Here is an 18,057-nt window from a genome sequence, read left to right as displayed (position 1 = left end):
AGATCACCTTTCTCCTGTCAGATCTTCCAAAAGGTGGTTCCTTTTCACTATGTGACTCTTTCATGTGCTCCCCAACTAGATCCCTGAAGAATAAAGATTGATTTCTTGAAAGTAACAGATCTCTCCTGAATTCCCATAGCTGTGACTAAAATTCTTTGCTAACTTCACACCAGCACCCCCCAACTGCGTTTAGATATATTGCAACAATAATAATAAACACTTCTTGAAGTTTTTACTATTTGCCAGGCATTATTCTAAGCTGTTTACATATAGTAATTATTTAATCTTCAAAATAACAACTCTATGAAATAGAAAATGTAATTCACTTCATTTTATAGACGAGAAAATTGAGGCACAGATGAGCTTAATCAAATAGTCAGGAAATAGTGGGCCAGATTTTAATCCCAAAGTTGTTTTGCTTCAGGAGTTCATGCTCTTATCCAAGATTCATTAAACACCACTTAGGCATGGACTTTGTTTCTTGTGACTTGCACCACTGGGTTTCCTTCGCAGGGGAGGGTACTATCTCCATCTGTGTCCCTCAGCATCATCCCCTGCCTGTCTCATCTTTAGCACTCTCCTTCTTTGTAAACTATTTTCAAACATGGTCATACTAATACCTTCCATATTGCATACCCTCTGCAATGAGACTTCACCTTGCCTCTCATCAAGTGGTGGGTCTGATTTTTTTTGTCCCCTTGAATGTGGGCTGGACTTGTTTTGTCCTATAAATTGTGGCAGAAGAATCACTGTAGAACTTCGAACATTAGCCTTTAAGCGTTTTGTAGCTTCTATGTTCACATTCTTGAAATCCTCCTTTGGGAACGCTGCTTGAGACCACTAAGCAGTGAGAAAGCCCAAGCCAGCTCCACGGAAAGGCCCTGTGGAGGAAAACCGAGTCGTCGGTCTAGAGCCCAGCTGAGCCCTGCCCTGGTCAATCCCAGGGCTAGATGCAAGAAGGATCTAGGTCAGACCAGTAGAAAATTTAGTCAGCTCACACAATCAAGAGAAATAAATTGTATTGTCGTAAGACAATAAATTGGGGAATGACTTGTTATGCAGCAATAAATAACTGAAACACATTCCCAGGCCTGAGGTGCCTGGATTGCAGCATACCTCGTACTTGAGCTGCCCTGAATAGCACAAGTATAAATCTTAGAAAAGATGAAAATGAAGCTCAGATTGAATGAACTGTTCTAGGTTATATTTGTGAGATACAAAGCCTAGCCTCCAACCCTAGTCTTCTAAGTTTTAAGTGTCATAGACTCTTAAATCCACTGACCTCCCAACACCAATATAACATCTCCACCACTCTGTCTTTAAAACAACACCACAAAAACACAGCCTAGTATTCATGAAAGATCTCTAACCAGCTTACGGTTAGGCCATCGCATTTTACCTGAGATATTTCCCAGACACTGCCCCTCCTGGAATGGCCAGTGTAGCGGCTGACACCATTAGTCTCCCAACTCTCCTCTAAGAACTGAAGTGAATGCTTTTTACTGAAAGACGGGAGGATGCTTTTCCCATGGACAGCTATCCTTAAAATAAGAGATTTACGCAAGACTTTTTACTCTTATGTTCTCCTAAGTCCTCAATCTAGTCAAAAGAACAGGTGAACCTATCTTGCACAAGTTCATGAAAAGTTAAGGCTTACTAATTGGTTATTATTGCCCTTGTCTACAGCCTATTTTACCACTTGTTCACAAATATCAGAGTTCTTCACATGTCTGTGAAAGGACACAGAAAAACAACAATTTAGTCTTTCATGTAGAATTTTAAAGTAAACTTCTGAGAAGAATTTTGTGTTCTGGTCATTCAAGGGTTATTGGCATGGAATAACCCAAATCCTGTGAGGAATGGGTGCTAGGTAATTTAGCATCATCAGATAAATAACATTAGTGAAACTAAGAGACTAACTATGTAACCATGCAAATATGAAAGGAATGATTAAATTTCACTGAGTGCTTTTGATGAGAGTTTGGATCCTGGGCTGTAAAATTATATTCTAAAATGCTTTGATTTTTCTAAGAAAACAATGTAGAAGAAAGATAGTAATATTAAATTGTCATCATTATTTTTTCCAAATTAACTTTCTTCATTCTGTCACAATTCAAAAACTTTACTCCAATCAGCAATGTCATTTGTCCCAAATGTTCTTGAACAATCCCACTTCCATGTAATTTTATTTCTTTCTGTAAATGAGATACATTAAATATAAAGCTAAATGTGATATGTTTTCTATCTTTGCAATAACTTCCATATTATAAAAAAATAGTGTAGGCCAGGTCACATAATGACATTTTTGATTCCGAAAATGTTGGAATCCTGAATATATCGTTCTCTACTTGTGTTCTAACAAAACCAAATTTAGAAAAATAGATGTACCCTATACTCCTAAGGCTTAAGTAAGATTAAGATTATGCTTCTGACCATGGATATATTCTTGGAAGCAACATTATGACAGAACCATGAAGAAACTCTGCCAAAAAGAAATCCCATATGTGTTATTTCCCTATTTGAACGATAACATTGTCATGCTTCCTTCTCCCTTATTGACTTATAATAGAAAAACCATCCCAGCAGATCACTTCAAACATTATTCGAACTTTTTTTAAATTGCATGCTCAAATACAGTCATAGTGATGAAGTTATCAGAAATGATTCATACATTTTAAGCAATGTAAAAAACTAATACAGACAAAAATGCACATTTCACATGGACATCTCTGATGTAACCACGGATAAATCACTTTATCTTTTTGCACCTTAGTTCCTGAACCTAAGTTTTCTTCTGCAAAGTACACATTTATAAAGTACCGTCCACTCATGTGTACTTGCTATGGGCAAGATCTATGATTCCTCTGTAGGTGATGATGAAACTACAGGTCTTCTACATGTATACAGGCTTATATGAAAATTGAATAAAATTGTGATTGTGAGAGGGCTGTATACACTGCAGAGAGCTCAAAGAGTACTTTGTTAATTTAGTGAATTTATTTAGGACCCAATGATAGCAGCACCAGACATTCTTCAAACATTTAACAATAATTTAAAACCAAAGACTGCACAAGTCCTGTGCATCTCATCACCCTCTCTGACTGAAGTACCACAGTGAAGAGTAGAGTCTAATTCCAACAAATCAGGAAACAGATGATTTTTGTTTTTCTGCGCCTTCAACTTTCAGAACAGCTTCGGCCCTCCCTCCCTCATCTTTCTGACACCCATTCCATGCCCTGTTCTCAAAGGATTAGGTGCCTAATTGGCTTTCAATGGGGGGTTCACAGATATTGCCTAATATTTTCTAAGATAACTTGCAATTTAATAGCTGCACTTTTAAAAACTAAAAACTTTTCACACCAGAGGAGTAAATCTGTAACGGTGAAATGACAAGCTGTTGGGACTTATTTTCAGCACAGTGATTCCCACTGGCAGCTCCATCCACTCCTAAAACATAGCTAGGATCCTGTTCTGCTTTCTCTTGAGGTCAGCTCTGACAAGGCTTCCATTAGTGCTCCTTCCTACTAATGACCCTTCTCATATGGGAAACACTTCTCCTCTTTTATCGCTAAGAGGAGAGGCAATTAAAAATTTGAGTGAGCTCACACACAACCTTTAAAAATAAACATAGATAAATTATACGCACATGCTAAGTAATGAAAAGCTGGACAACTGTCGAAGTTCTACGACCCTGAAGAAACGTGCACTTAATTTGAAGTTTCTTTCTGGCAGTGTGGTGCTTCTCACCTACCACGTGTCAATTACTTCCAGATTAAACAAAACCTGTGTGGGCAGAAGGCAGAAAGTGATGAGTCTGGGTGAAAGTTAATGACTCAGGACCCAAGTAAGGCTCAGCTTCAAAAGGTCTCAGAGGGTCACATCTAATCACATCCAGTATGAACAAGGCAGATGGCCCGTCAGCAGCAGACAGGGCCCGGGCACCGTGGGATTAGTGTGGCATCTCTGTAAGCGTTCAGAAATGGGGATTAAAAACTTCCAGGTTGGCAGATACTTTCCTTGCTCTAGCACTTCAGCTATCATATAACTTCATCGTGGCTAAACATGACAGATGATGTTTCAATTCCCTCTGGATTTTCCCTTGCAATATCATTGCAAGAAATGTGGAAACAATCAAGACAGCCTACTTTTCAGCCTCAGCTTGATCTAGAGCTAGGAGAAATATAAAAATGACTCAGAGCCAAGATATCCATAAAGAGAAATTTGACAGCCCTCTGTGGGTTACTCGCTGGAAGTCACTCTTTGCATACTCTCTACATGCATCTCTCAGCCGTGAACATAAACTCTGGAATGTGTGCTTAGGAAGGAGAAGGAAACCATGAGGGTCAAGTGGAAACCAGACAGAGAACAAAAGGAACACCAGGCTCTGAGCCTAAGGGACATGATGGGACTCTGCCTTCCGTTCTCTCTTAGCTTTACTTGCAGGTCTCTTTGTGGAAAGTATTCACCAGGCTGCTGCTGCTGCCACAAATGTCTTGTGTAATAAGAGAAGGTGGAAGTAGCCAAAGAGGAGGGAAGAATCTGGAATAAATGCTGGACAGTCAAATGCAAAATGTTAGTGATCAGGCAGAAATTAGATACTCAGGTAACTTTTTTAAATGATTTGCAATCTAGGCCCAAAGCCTAATGTGAGAGAAGGAAAAGAAGCAATAAATAAATGAAAGTAAACAGAATTAATCAACTAAAAAAGGAAAAACAAAAGTAGGGATCTATGTGACAACCCATAGGTCATATTAAAAGCCCAGTAGCTCTGCTGCTTTCCAACCCGAGCTCCTGTTCTGTTTCGTTACCTGAGTATAAAATCATCAGTGTTGGGAACAGCAGCACATGAGACATAGTCACCTAAAAGGAAGATGGTCACAGCACTGAGGGGTCTCTCGGAAGAACAGAGGCATTCAAAAGGAAAGTCAGCACAGTTATTGTCTTTGAAATAAAACATTGCATCATTATCTGATATTCTCATTAATTTCTAGGTTGTGCTCAGCATTTCTGTGGCAAAGAAAAAAAATAGACCCATATTCAGGAGACAGAACAGGCTATGAAAGGGGGTTGCTCTCAGTAACAGGAGCTGGATGTTGAGAGGCCAACCCCAGCACTGTGTTGTGAGTAGAAAACTAACAAAGGGTTTGATACTCTCTCTTTTCCCTGTGTCCATAGGTTCCAATGACGAGCTCCAGGTAGTGAAAGAAGCCCCTGATAGAGAACGCTGAATGCATGCGTCACTGCTGGGGAGAAAGGGGGTCCCCTGCCTTTCATCAGAATTCAAAAGGATCTATGATCCCAACAAATTTAAGAGCCACTAAGCCAGAAAATCTTTGAAGTTCTCTCCAGTTCTATGCTTCTGAATTTTATACTCTTTATCTCAAAATAAAACTGATTAATATTTTCTGCAAAGTATGATTAGAAATTATAATAGGGCCGGCCCCGTGGCTTGGCGGTTAAGTGCTCTCGCTCCGCTGCTGGCGGCCCGGGTTCGGATCCCAGGCGCGCACCGATGCACCGCTTCTCCGGCCATGCTGAGGCCACGTCCCACATACAGCAACTAGAAGGATGTGCAACTATGACGTACAACTATCTACTGGGGGGCTTTGGGGGAAAAAAAAAGGGGGGATTGGCAACGGATGTTAGCTCAGAGCCAGTCTTCCTCAGCAAAAAGAGGAGGATTAGCCCGGATGTTAGCTCAGGGCTGATCTTCATTCCTTAAAATTATTTTAACCTCTTTTGTTCCAGCAAGGAACAGAAAACCCAACAGTCAGCAGAGGGGAAGGGGGGAGGGAGGAGGGCAAAAGGGACAATTCGGCACATGTGTGTGGTGATGGGTTGTAATTAGTATTTGGGTGGTGAACATGATGTAATCTATGCAGAAATAGAGGTATAATGATGTACACCTGAAATTTATACAATGTTATAAACCAATGTTACTGCAATAAACAAAAAGTTAAAAAATAAATAAATAAAAAATAAAAAGAAATTATAATAATACAGAGAGGAATATATCATATTCTTTTAGTATTTATAATATGCCAGGCATTTGTCTTTATAAATATTATCTCATTCATTTAATGGGCAGAGCAGCCCCGTGAAGTAGTTATTTTTATTGCCCTTTACCTTAGGAGACGGACTCAGGGAAGATGGAGGACTCGCCCAAGATCAAATAACAGGGTGGCAGAACCTATCATGAGACCCGTACAAGCCTGACTCCAAAGCTGGTGCTTCCAGGACTGCACCTCATGGCATTTCCATAAAGACAGGATTATGTAGCCTCTTCCAGGAAACAAGTGAAAAGAAGGATTTCCCTTGAAGGTCCAGGGCCATACATGGGACACAGTATAGGAAAGGGAAAAAACTCGTCTTGCCTACCAGCATTTTAATCCATGTGTATTTGGACTACAACAGTGCCAAAGGGTGAAAGAAGAAAGAAGCACGGAAGAGTGTGTGTGGAGTTGGGGTAAAGGCCAGAGAGACAGAGCCTACATAAGGGCCTCAGGTGTTTCAGGTATCAGCGCGCAGGCAACATCAACATCTCAGCCGCCAAGCCTCCCAGAAACCCATCTTCCCTCTAATGGGCAATGAAGGCACATACTTATTCTACGCTAGGGACAACTCTGCTGCTGAAGTTGGGGACATGCAGGGGTGAAGGGGGTGATCTTTGCAGGGCCAGCTTCACAGTGTGAGACGTGTGCAGTCACAGAGGGCCCCATGCTCTGCAATTATTTCAGTATTCTGTTGTTGCCACCATGAAATTGTTAAAAATTTTTGGAAAAGGGGGCTTTATATTTTCACTTTCATTTTATACTGTGCTCTGCAAATTATATAGCCAGTCCTGGGCTTGGTTTGAAGTTTGTCTATTACCCATCTTCTGTTTCATTTAACTTGAATTGTCATGTTTCATTCACATTAAGAATTCCAGCTTAGAGAAGGGGATGGGCAAGAGAGGAAGCAGTGTGACCCTTAGCTGTCCACACAGTACCATACACTATCCGACCATCCGTACTGCTGACTACATCCCATTTCATCCCTGTAATCCAGTGTACGCTAAAGGTGGGAAAATGCCTTAATCTTCATCAAACTGATCCTTCCATTTTTACAGTTAATCAATTCAGTTCAGTGAAGCTGATTCAAGCAATGAAAAAGAATTCAACTAAGCCATTTCCCCTCCGGTCCTGAAGATGGCCTGTCATTCACAGAAACACAATCTGGTGAGAGAGACTTCATGCTTGAAGGGTTATCTTCTGGAAGGGACCAGAGGCTACTAGTTGGTGTCTGAACATGCCAAACCTGCTTAGTACACCGACTTGTGTTTCACAGTCCCCAAAGCGCTAAAATAAAACACTATATGCCCAATTAAACATCTATTTCCTGGATATTTTTAATTTACAGGGCATTGGAAATTTTATTCTAACTCAATTTTCCTTAAACTTTCCAATACAAAAACCCCTTCAGTAAAACAAACACTGTCTATCCCTTCTTACCAACACTACCTAAACAGTCACAGAGAGTTTACTCTCACAACCATTAAATAGTTTAATTTAAACTATAAAGTATTTAACCTCTTTTATCTGGAAAACATACATTACATTTAGGAACATATTTTTATTTGTATTTTTATACTTGCCATCTGACAATCAGAGAAATTCACAGAACTCTCTTAAAGAACAACTAATCAAACATCTTTCATAGATGATATTAGGATCCAGAGAATATATTTAAAAGTGCCTTGTAAGCTGTAGAGAGTAATAAAACATTGATTACTCTTCTAAGAGTGATTATTTTGAGTTCCTTTCCCAGCAATGTGCATTTGTAAGAAATGCCAACTTAGATGCTGAATAGTTTATTTAAAGTCATATAATTGGTTTGCTTGTTGAAACATAAGCTCTCCACTGAACAATCAAAACAGGATGAAGGAAGTTTTCCTTTGTTTGAGAGTTATGGTAAGTTCTCCCTGTGTTGAAAGTTCTGCCCCACAGATCAGATACGATCCTAAAACATTATCATAAGGAACACTGTTTCTGTAGCTCAGAAATCCAGGCACGGCTTAGCTGAGTCCTCTGCTCAGACTCTCACAAGGCTGCAATCAAGTGTTGACTGGGCTCCATTCTCACCTGGAGGCTTGACTGGGAAAAGATATGCTTCCAAGCTCACTCAATCTCTCCTTGTTTGCCTTCCTCTGTGTGCAAGCATTATATCTACTAACATCTCCTAGGAGAAGTAACTTATTAAGAAATATGTTGAATTACTTTAAGCTTCTCAATAGCTATGTGAGTGCAAGGCCCAGGGGTGGGAGGTGGTGTACTGATGGAACAAAGTTTGTTGTTAGTTTGAGTTATAGTACTGGACTGCTTTTGTAAGGAGAATGGACATGAGGGAAGGGCCAAAGAGGGTCCCACAGCATCCAGAGAATGGCATAATGCCCATGGATGTTGGAGAGAGATATATAGATATATTAAGGTATATGTTGAGAGGGGCAGGCACGAGCAGAAAGGGGAAGGAGTTTGTCATTTTTCCCTCTTCTTAGTTTTTTTCTGAGTCAATTTAGACGGAGATCTGAACATAAACTTCATAAGAAACAAGTGTGACACCTATCAAGACGGGCACAGTATACTCCCTGGCTACTCTGGGTTGAATCTATGAGATGAGACGAGGTCAAGAGATCAGTTACTGTCCTAGAAGAGCTTTTTCTCACTACACATGTCAGTGGAATGCAGTAATGTCTCCTATGTAAGTAGTACATAATATGGACCATGAACTCTATGTGTATAATTTCTTTTAATCCCAAAAAGCTACATAGGTAAGTATTACTATCTGTGGCAAACATACCCAAAGGTGACCCCCAATGAGTCATAGTCTTGTAAATCCCTTCCACCTGAATGCAGTTGAAATCTGTGACTTGCTTCTCACCAATAAAATATAGCAAAAGTGGTGGGACGCCGCTCCCCTGATTGGGTTACCCTAGATGTTACTCCTGTGATTATGTTATGTTATGTAAGATTCTGTCTTAGCAGAGTAGAGCTAGAATCTCTGCTTGCTTACCTGGTGAAGTAGGCAGCCGTGTTGAGGAAGCTTGTGTGGAAAGAACTCGTAGGCAGCCTCTAGGACTGCCGGACCTGAGGACAGTCAACAGCCAAAAGTCAGCAAAAAGCCAGGGCCCTCAGTCATGCAACCTCAGGGCATCAATTCTTCTAAGAACCTCAGTGAGCTTGGAGGCATGTCTATCTCTAGTCATGCCTCCAGATGAGAGTGCAGTCCAGCCAGCACCTTGATTGCAGACTCGTGTGGCCCTGAGCAGAGCTAAGCTGTGCCCAGACTCCTGACTTACAGAAACTGTAAGATGATAAATAGATGTTGTTCTCAGCCACTAAGTTGTGATAATTTTTTATCCATTAGTAAAAATATAATATACCATTCTATTTTGCAATGGGGCTTAAATATCAGCTAGGTTAAGTATCCTCAGCCATTTAGAGACAAAAATCAAACCTGCACCTGTCCAGTACCCAAGTCTGTTTTTTCAATGCTCATCTACACAATCAGGCTGCGAACGCTCGCTCCTTTCCCTGAAACCCCGATTTCTGAGTTTCATATGTTTATCTTGTTTCTCTCTGCAGCTTCTCAAACATCAATTTTCCTTTACAAGACATCACCCTGCACCACTACTCTCCATGACAGCCTGTTGAACCCAGGCCCAGGATTAAGTTTTGGGTGCTGGTGTACATCCCTTTAATTTGGCTAAAATCTGAAATTATTCCAGATGCTTTTTCATTGCTTGTCCTTTGTGTTTAGAACCATCACAGAATATAAATTTGAAAGATTATGGATTCAATTTCTGTTCTAAGATGCAAAAGTTGAACAGAACTGTTTATAAATTTTCTCTCCAAGAAAGGAAGGATTTTCAAAATTAGAGTAGCTTTTAAGTTTTCCTACCTTTATGGACAGAATTGATGCTTTTTACTGTTACATTTTTGCAGTTGTATGTAAGGAATTAAATAGTTGACAAAATATATTGTACATTGTTATGGACCAAATGTTGAGTCTCCTCAAAATTCATATGTTGAAGCCCCAGCCCCCAGTGTGTCTACATTTGGAGATGGAGCTGCTAAGGAAGTAATTAAAGTCAAATGAGATCCTAAGAGTGGGACTCTGATCTGACAGGATTAGTTTCCTTATAAGAAGACACACCAGAGGGCTAACCCTCTCTCTCCTGGCACACACACTGAGGAAAGGCCATGTGAGGACACAATGAGAAGGCTGCCATTTGCAAGCCAGAAAGAGAGCCTTCACCAGAAACCAAACTCTGCTGGAAACTTGAGTGCAGACTTTCCAGCCTCCAGAACTGTGAGAAAATAAGTTTCTGTCATTTAAGCCACGCAGTCTGTGGTATTTTGTTATGGCAGGCCGAGCAGATTAATACATACACCTTTCATGATAAAAAAAAAACCTTCAGAATTAGTGTACAAAAATTATTTCTGCTTCAATGTTAAGGTAGAAATAGTCAAAGCTTATCACATCAAGCTAGCAGAAAATCTGTAAAACACAGTTCCCAGAGCACCACCCCCATTTAGAATCTGATTTTATAAATCTTGAGAGGGACTCGGGTATTTGTATTTTAAGAGTACTGAAAACGAAAGTACACTGGGTGATTCATCCTGTTGCTGAGATGCCTGAACCGTACTTAAGAAGTATTGCTCAAAGCGTTCTTAGAATAGTAGAAACATCTATGCATTCTTATCTAAGTGTGTGTCTCTCATAGATTGTGGTGATGGAATAGAGAAAAATTCTAAGTACTTCAAATGTATACTTACTTATTATTCAAGATTAAAGAAGATATTTATTTAGAGCTAATAACTTTCTGAATGAATATACATGCACATCTATGTTCCAATTTAATAATTGAAATTCTCCTACAATAACAAAAATGTTTAAATTAATGTTTCTACTCCATTTGCCATATTTGTTTTTACCTCCAAATAAAATACACATGGGAATATTCTTTTTCATGCTTATTTTACAAAGTTAATATACATTTACCATTACAGAAAATAATCCCTGATCTAGGGAACTGAATAAGAAACAGATGTTGGGAAATTAGTGAGATCTAGAAGGCAGCCTACCTTCATTTCTATTATAAGAGTCCCACATCAGGACCCCTGTGGTGGCTATATTCTCTCAACAGAAGTTTCATTTGGATTTTTTTCAAGTAATAAAATCCAAGTCAGGAAGACTTCAAGCTGCTGATACCCTGACAAAGACTATGGATTCTTTTAGACAAGTGTTATTTTGAAAATACCTGCCCCACTCAAAAGATTGCTGCAGGGCACCAAAGCAATAGAAATTGTTCCACCCGGCTGCCCCCTCAGACCCTCCTGGCGCCCAGCATGATGCTCCACAAGCAAATACATGAGCTACTTGCTAAAGAAGAAGTGCTCTCTTTTAAAATTTATAATTTACTAAATCCTGGGGTTTCTCAGAACATTCCCTACACATGCCCTTGAAACTTCACTTTTTATATTCTCAGCTGAGAGGACAAATACAAGGATATGAAGAAAGACCTACGAAGACCTACTTTGCTAAGATTCAGTTGGGTTGATTCCTCTTCTAAAAAAGGTAACTGCCAGGTCCGAATGAAACCACAGGCCACCTTTATGCATCCATTTCCAAGTGGGTTTGAGAACTATACTGTTCTGGTGTCCTGATCTCCCAAAAGAAATGACTAGCTTAAGTTGATTAATAAGATAAATAGTTAGTAGCCCAAGCATGGTGAAGGAAGACAACCCACATTCCAAACATTAATGACTTATTTTCCTCACATTCAGAAAAATCATTGTTTTTAAAAATATGGGACAACATAAAATGTGGATTAAAACAATATTCTATTATCATTTTGCATATTTTTTTCAATATCAGGACCTAGTTTTTTCTTTTACTTTTTGGGTTTCCTCCCCCTCTCTCTTCTAATCATGATTGTTACTTTTCTTAGATTGCAGACCTTGAAGATTTAAACCTAGTCCAGGATTTATTTATTTATTTGTTTCTTCCTTTCTTCCATTCTTCCTTCCCTCCTTTTTTTTTTTTTTCTTGGAAAGATTCACCCTGAGCTAACATCTGTTGCCAATCTTCCTCTTTTTTTTTATTTCCCTCCCCAAAGCCCCAGTACATGGTTGTTTATCCTAGTTGTAAGTCCCTCTAGTTCTTCTATGTGAGCCACTGCCACAGCATGGCAACTGAGAGACAGGTGGTGTGGTTCCACACCGGGGAAACGAACCTGGGCCATCAAAGTGGTGAGAGCAACAAACTTTAACCACTAGGCCATCAGGGCTGGTTCTTTCTTTTCCTTTTTTTTTCAAATCAATTTGAACCCCTCTTTTTCCCTCTGGTTGAATCTCCTATACACAGCACAACTACTACACATTTTACTGTTGTTCTACTCCTCTGCACCACTACTCCAACAACGTCGTAGATCGGTTAACAAAAGGCACCTTCTATAAAAGTAATCTTCTCCCAAATTTGCCTGATTATTTTAGATAAATATAATTTTTCATTTACTTATTTATAAATTATAAGACATTTCTCTCCACAGGCATAATAACAATAAAACAAACTGACCCGTAACTATGAGACACTGATTTGGATGTTCTCTCTGTAGTCCATAATGTGGTTAATGCTTCTAAATAGTTACATTTCCACATCACTTTTCCCAAAAACTTGTCTCATGAAATAATATTTCCATGATACATTAATTTGTATTAGGGAAAGAAAGAATATACAATCCAATAAACATGAGAAATACTGTAGCAGTTGAACAAAATTTATCACATTTATATATATTTATGTATATATAAATATATAATATATTTAATATTTATAAATATTACTAATATTTATTGGAATAAGTAAGGCATACAGTAATATAAGATGCTTCAAAATTATATGTCATCTCTATACAAGGACCATGATATTATTCTGTGTTTCTTTGCAATTTTTTGGTATATGTGTTAACTGAGCAAGCACAACTGATTTGCTTTTCATGTTGCAGGGCACCTTAGATCATTAAACATGCTAATATGTTTTATGAATTTCCAAAGGAGAATGCAGCCAAACATTTGACCACAAATCCTTCCCATTCTCTCATTTGTTGCCTTCACCTTTTTCTCTAGGACACTTCCTAGAATAATATCTGTTGTGCACAGCTGAGAAAGTCTGCTCTAGACTAAACCTTCAGAGTGTGACATGCCAAAGAAAACACCTTAAGAACAACCTAGCACAGTGCATAGATATTTGGAGTCAAACAGAACTGGTTTTGAATTCATTGCTCCATTATACAATTACTCAATTACTTGCTGAATTACCTGAGGGTGTTTTTTAAATCTCTCAGATATATAGTCTCTGAATCTATCAAATGGAGAAGACAAAGATGTGCATCTCACTGAATTCTCATGACACTTAATAAGATAACCCATGTAAACGTCCTTATGCATAATCACAGTTAGCATTCATGGAGCACCTACTAAATGCAGTAGTCAGCTTAGAGTACGTTAGTATGTATAATAGTAAGTCAGAGAAAAATTAGGTTACAAGATGTTGGTTGTGAAATTTTACTGGGTTTCGGCAAATGCTCACTTCTTTACAATAAATTTCTGATCATTTTTAATCGTGGTGTTTTTTTCCTGAGTTTTGAGCTCCTTTAAAACAGAGGTCATGTCTCATTTATTTTCTCATGGACTTGAACAATAGTAGCTAATCAATTCTGATAAATTTAACTAAAAAATGTTATGTCACAATGTCTGTGGCCAGTCCTTCCCAAGATTTCATACCTTACACGGCAGACTTCCAGCTGTTATTAAATTATAACTGACGTATTAATGTATTTTATTCATTTATGTAACTACAATTTAAAATCTAACTGTCATGAGATGCAATACCTACTGAACCCTATTCATCAGTTCTTCTAGAGATTGATACGTACACATCTGTCTCTAAAGGGTAGGGTCATAAGGTGGAAGTCGATTCTGTCAAAAGCATGTCCCTGTGATTTAGAAGTACATAACTCTTACAAACAATTGTAGGCACTGTCTTAAGTTTAAAATAGATGACTTGTTTAATGTTACCACTTAGTAGAAATTCTGAGATTAACTTCAAAAAGATTCAGTCACTAAATTCTCAGAAATGAACAATTGTCACAAGCAGCCACTAACTATAAGTCCCTGAAAGTGTCACCATCTATAAATCAACAAGCACGGCTTTCACATGATCAATGATGCTTGTGTATTCCTTGTCTGCAAACCACACCCAAGCTAACCAGTGAAAGAAGGGTAAAGAATGCCCAGCAAGACAGTGAAAAAGAGTACTTAAGTGCTTTATAGAGAGAAATTTGAGTACTATAGTCTAATCTTTCAACTTCAGCTCTGAGATCTAGGCATTCTCAGAGGCTTCAGATTAAGGTTCAAAGATTTCAAAACACTGGAACCCAGGATAACATGGAGATAACAAATTCCATACATAGAGACAGAGCCAGCAACAGAACACATAACCTGTATGGTCATTCAAGGGTCCTACATTTGGCTTAATGCTCTGCTCTTGCTGTCTTGAAATTCTTCATAATTTTAACTTTGAACTTGTGTGTTGTAAGTGAAGTCCAATGGGACAATGGAGCATGCCCGTGAGCAGAGGAGATACGAAGAGACTAACTTGCCCGGGCATTCCCACAGCCCATCCGTGATGCCTCTGCACAAATATTATCTCCCCCTCCTGGGTGCTGAGACAAAAAATGCTGCACAGGGGGTAAACTCCATCAGTAAATAATAACAAAATAAAAGTATACACGTGAACATTGCAATAAAGCCTATCAGCGAGCTATTTGACTCTTTCAAAGGGTTTAGACTCTGTGGTTTTGAAATCTGCCACAACACGGAAAAGCAAATATCCATAGGCATAGAAATAGAAATTGAATTTAAAGATTGTCACATTTGATGGAAAAGAACACCATTTTCATAAGAAGCTTCAAATGAATCAATTATTTACAAGGAAGACAATTTTAAAATTAAGTTTTCATATAATTGAAAACACAGTGATAGAAAGCATAGACAGGCATTTTGAATTACAAACAACTCATGAAGTCACTTTCGGTTTTTTTCTATAACTTCCACTATAACCAAGGCGTAGGGTGGGGGATGGGTGGATGGAAAATTACTAAAAGATGGGTAATTTTTTGTTAAACTGACCTAATAGGAGTCTTGCTAAAGGCAGACCAGGGCGATCATACAGCAAGGATGGAGGATTTTCCCTAAACTGACTAGGCAGGATTCTTGCTAAAACTGGAATAAAACCCAGGGACAGAGCCCAGGGTTGGGGCCTAGTCAGAAAGAGGACTCAGAGGATACTGGCTAGAGTTAAATGTCAAGGACAGTCTCTGTCACCACATAACCTTTTTTCTATTTTGGGGAAACAATGATGTATTAGCTTTTGTTATTACGTATTAGCTTTTGATTATGTACTCCTTAACTTAAAGAATGTTAAATATCTTAGTACTTTATTTTACTTGGAAATTATACAGAAATAAAATAAAAATCTTTCTAATACAATATCTTCGGTAAAGAAACAAAAGCATAAAAGATTAACTCTTTCCATAATTTAAGCGTTCAATTAACAAATGCTAATTGAATATTTACCATTTTTCAAGTGAGTCATACCTAAAGGTTACACCAAAGAAATTAAAGGGGTCTTTATCAGAAGAATCTTAATTTGTTTTTGAAAAAGTTTGGAACCTTGGCCGGCCATATATTTCAGTATCAGTTTTCGCTGTAGCAGGAAATAGGAAAAGGATTTTCTCCCCTTGGCAAGCTTTTCCTCAGTTTCAAGGAACTGTGGTCTCAGGGGGCCTGTGTCTGCTGCTGCTTTTTCACTTTCCTACAAGCTCCTTGATCCTAACTGAGCCACTGGTTCCTCGACATACTTATGCATCTGAATCACTTGGAGGAGATCCAATCAAGTATAAATTGCTGGGTGGGCCCCAATGACTTCAGAACCACCAGCTGCTGGTCCTAACCACTTACATTTTGAGTTTGCATCCTGGGGAATGCTCAAGTAGTCAGCCTGGAGTGCTCCTTGGGCCAGCATTTGGTTATCAGTAATCACAGTAGCTGAATACTCAGGGATACAGTGTCACAGTGTCTGAAACTCACTCTAAAATGGTTTAAAGTGTGTGTGTGTGTGTGTGTGTGTGTGTGTGGAGAGCGAGAGAGAATGAGAGAGACAAAATGAGAGAGAGAGCACTAGACAGAGAGAAAGATTTGACAATTAGTGACTGCAGGTCTGGGTAAAGGATATATGTACTTTCCATACAACTATTTTTGAAGTTTTAAAACCCTTCAAAATAAAGTGTTGAGAAAATTTACAGCTGCCGCCTCCACTCCACCAGCATCACCAGCAGCCCTGTCTCTCTCAATCCTGCCCTATTTCTCTCCTCTGCAGCATTTATCACCTTCTAGTACACCATATTACTAAACAATTTACCATTCAAGATGTTTGTTTGTTGTGCGTCTTCCCCACTAGGAGGTAGGCCCCATGAGGGCAAAGACTTTCTTCTCTCTTGTATACTAATCTTTTCCGAAAGCTTTGATCAGAGACTGGCACATAGTAGCCACTGAGCACAAATTTCCTCATCTCCAAAATAAAAAATATTACTGCAAAGATCTAATGCAGATATTTGTATTTACCTTCAAGGTTTTTGTCATAACTCCGTTACCAGTTACTGGCAAGCTGGTAGTCTGTGGAAACACAGAGCTACATAAAAGCACTGAACACAGTGAGTGGTTCATGGTAGATGCTCAGTAACATTGAAATCCTTCTGAAAAATAGCTGTTCGTTACAAATAAATGTATAATATTTTAAGGACAATCACCAGAAATATTAAAAATTTTCAAAATTCAATGTGAAAAATGGAACAAAGAAAATTTGTTCAGTTAAAAAGAGAGAAGGAAAATTGGAGAAATAATAAAAAAAGTAAAATAGAAAGTCACTAAAATACAACAAACAAATGTCCAAATATGTTCATAATAACAAAAATGTAAATGAAATATATTTTTCTATTGAGAAACTTTCAGATTAGTGTGTTTTGTTATGATCATTTTTTAAAAATTTCATCAGTATACTATTTGCAGGGGAAAAAAATGACACAGGTTTAAAATAAAGAGGAGGCACAAAAGATTGAGCAAATCAATTCCAGCCAACAGAAATTGGTGCAATACTGTTAATATCAGATGAAGTGGAATTAAGACAGAAAACCTTAAATAGGATAGAAAGTAAAGCAAAATTTTTAAAAAAATTGTCATGACCCAATAACCGTCAAACAGTATAACTTGCAATAATATATGCAAGATGGGTAAACAAGTTATAAATTGACACACAATGTGAGATTTTAATCACATCTCTGAAAATCCAGAGTTCAATGAAACAAAGTGGATACAAAAGGCTAATACTATAGACAATGTGGGTGACAAAATTAACAAATATATTTGCACATGCATACACTTTTCAGAGTCCTATGGAACAGCCAAAATCTCAGTAAATTCCACATAGCAGAAAAAAATTATGCCATATTCTTTGAACATAATGCATTAATATTAGAAATTTACAAGTAATATTTAGTCAAAAAATCAACTTTTCACTCAGAAATTTATTAACACTTCTAGATAACTCTGGGGAAAAAGAAGTAATTAAAATGAGAACCACAGATTATATAAAAATGAAGATTGATGAGAGTTTTATATAAAAATCCTATAGAATATGGACAAAGAAATATTTGGAACAAATTATGTGGCTATGTATAAATTATACACACATCCATACACTAAGGGGTGGGAGGTTGAATGTTAATTTGCTATGCTTTTAAAACACATTAATTTAAGAAGAAGAGGTATTTTTTAATATTTTCACATCCTTGGCTATTCTGAAAGGTTTAGCCATTGATATCTTCTCCAAGTTTCCTTCTCACCCATCTTTCAGTCTTGCTCCTTCCGTATCCCAAGCCTTCTGGAATATCATCCTCCA

At 38.2% G+C, this 18,057-nt stretch overlaps 1 protein-coding gene across 3 annotated transcripts in view; it reads left to right on the top strand.

Annotated features, from left to right (window-relative positions):
• The window catches only part of LOC147911399 (uncharacterized), a 92,049-nt gene extending 84,521 nt beyond the window's left edge, over nucleotides 1-7,528 (top strand). For 2 of the 3 annotated variants that reach the window (XR_015551088.1, XM_087428124.1), the window contains exon 4: nucleotides 5,176-5,607. Coding sequence is in view for 2 of the 3 variants with exons in the window: in XM_087428124.1 (XP_087284250.1) it covers nucleotides 5,176-5,199 (24 nt within the window). In the remaining variant the exon portion in view is untranslated. Of the gene's footprint in view, nucleotides 1-5,175; nucleotides 5,608-6,131 lie in introns of those variants that run through there. The other variant, XM_087428123.1, reaches the window with a different exon arrangement.
• The last annotated feature ends 10,529 nt before the right edge of the window (nucleotides 7,529-18,057 follow it).

This window comes from Ceratotherium simum, unplaced genomic scaffold (genome assembly GCF_057802395.1).
Source record: "Ceratotherium simum simum isolate JZ-2026a unplaced genomic scaffold, ASM5780239v1 HiC_scaffold_43, whole genome shotgun sequence".
NCBI classification, from domain to species: domain Eukaryota; kingdom Metazoa; phylum Chordata; class Mammalia; order Perissodactyla; family Rhinocerotidae; genus Ceratotherium; species Ceratotherium simum.
The sequence above is the reverse complement of the archived record's forward strand: the minus strand, read 5'-3'. Positions and strand labels throughout refer to the sequence as shown.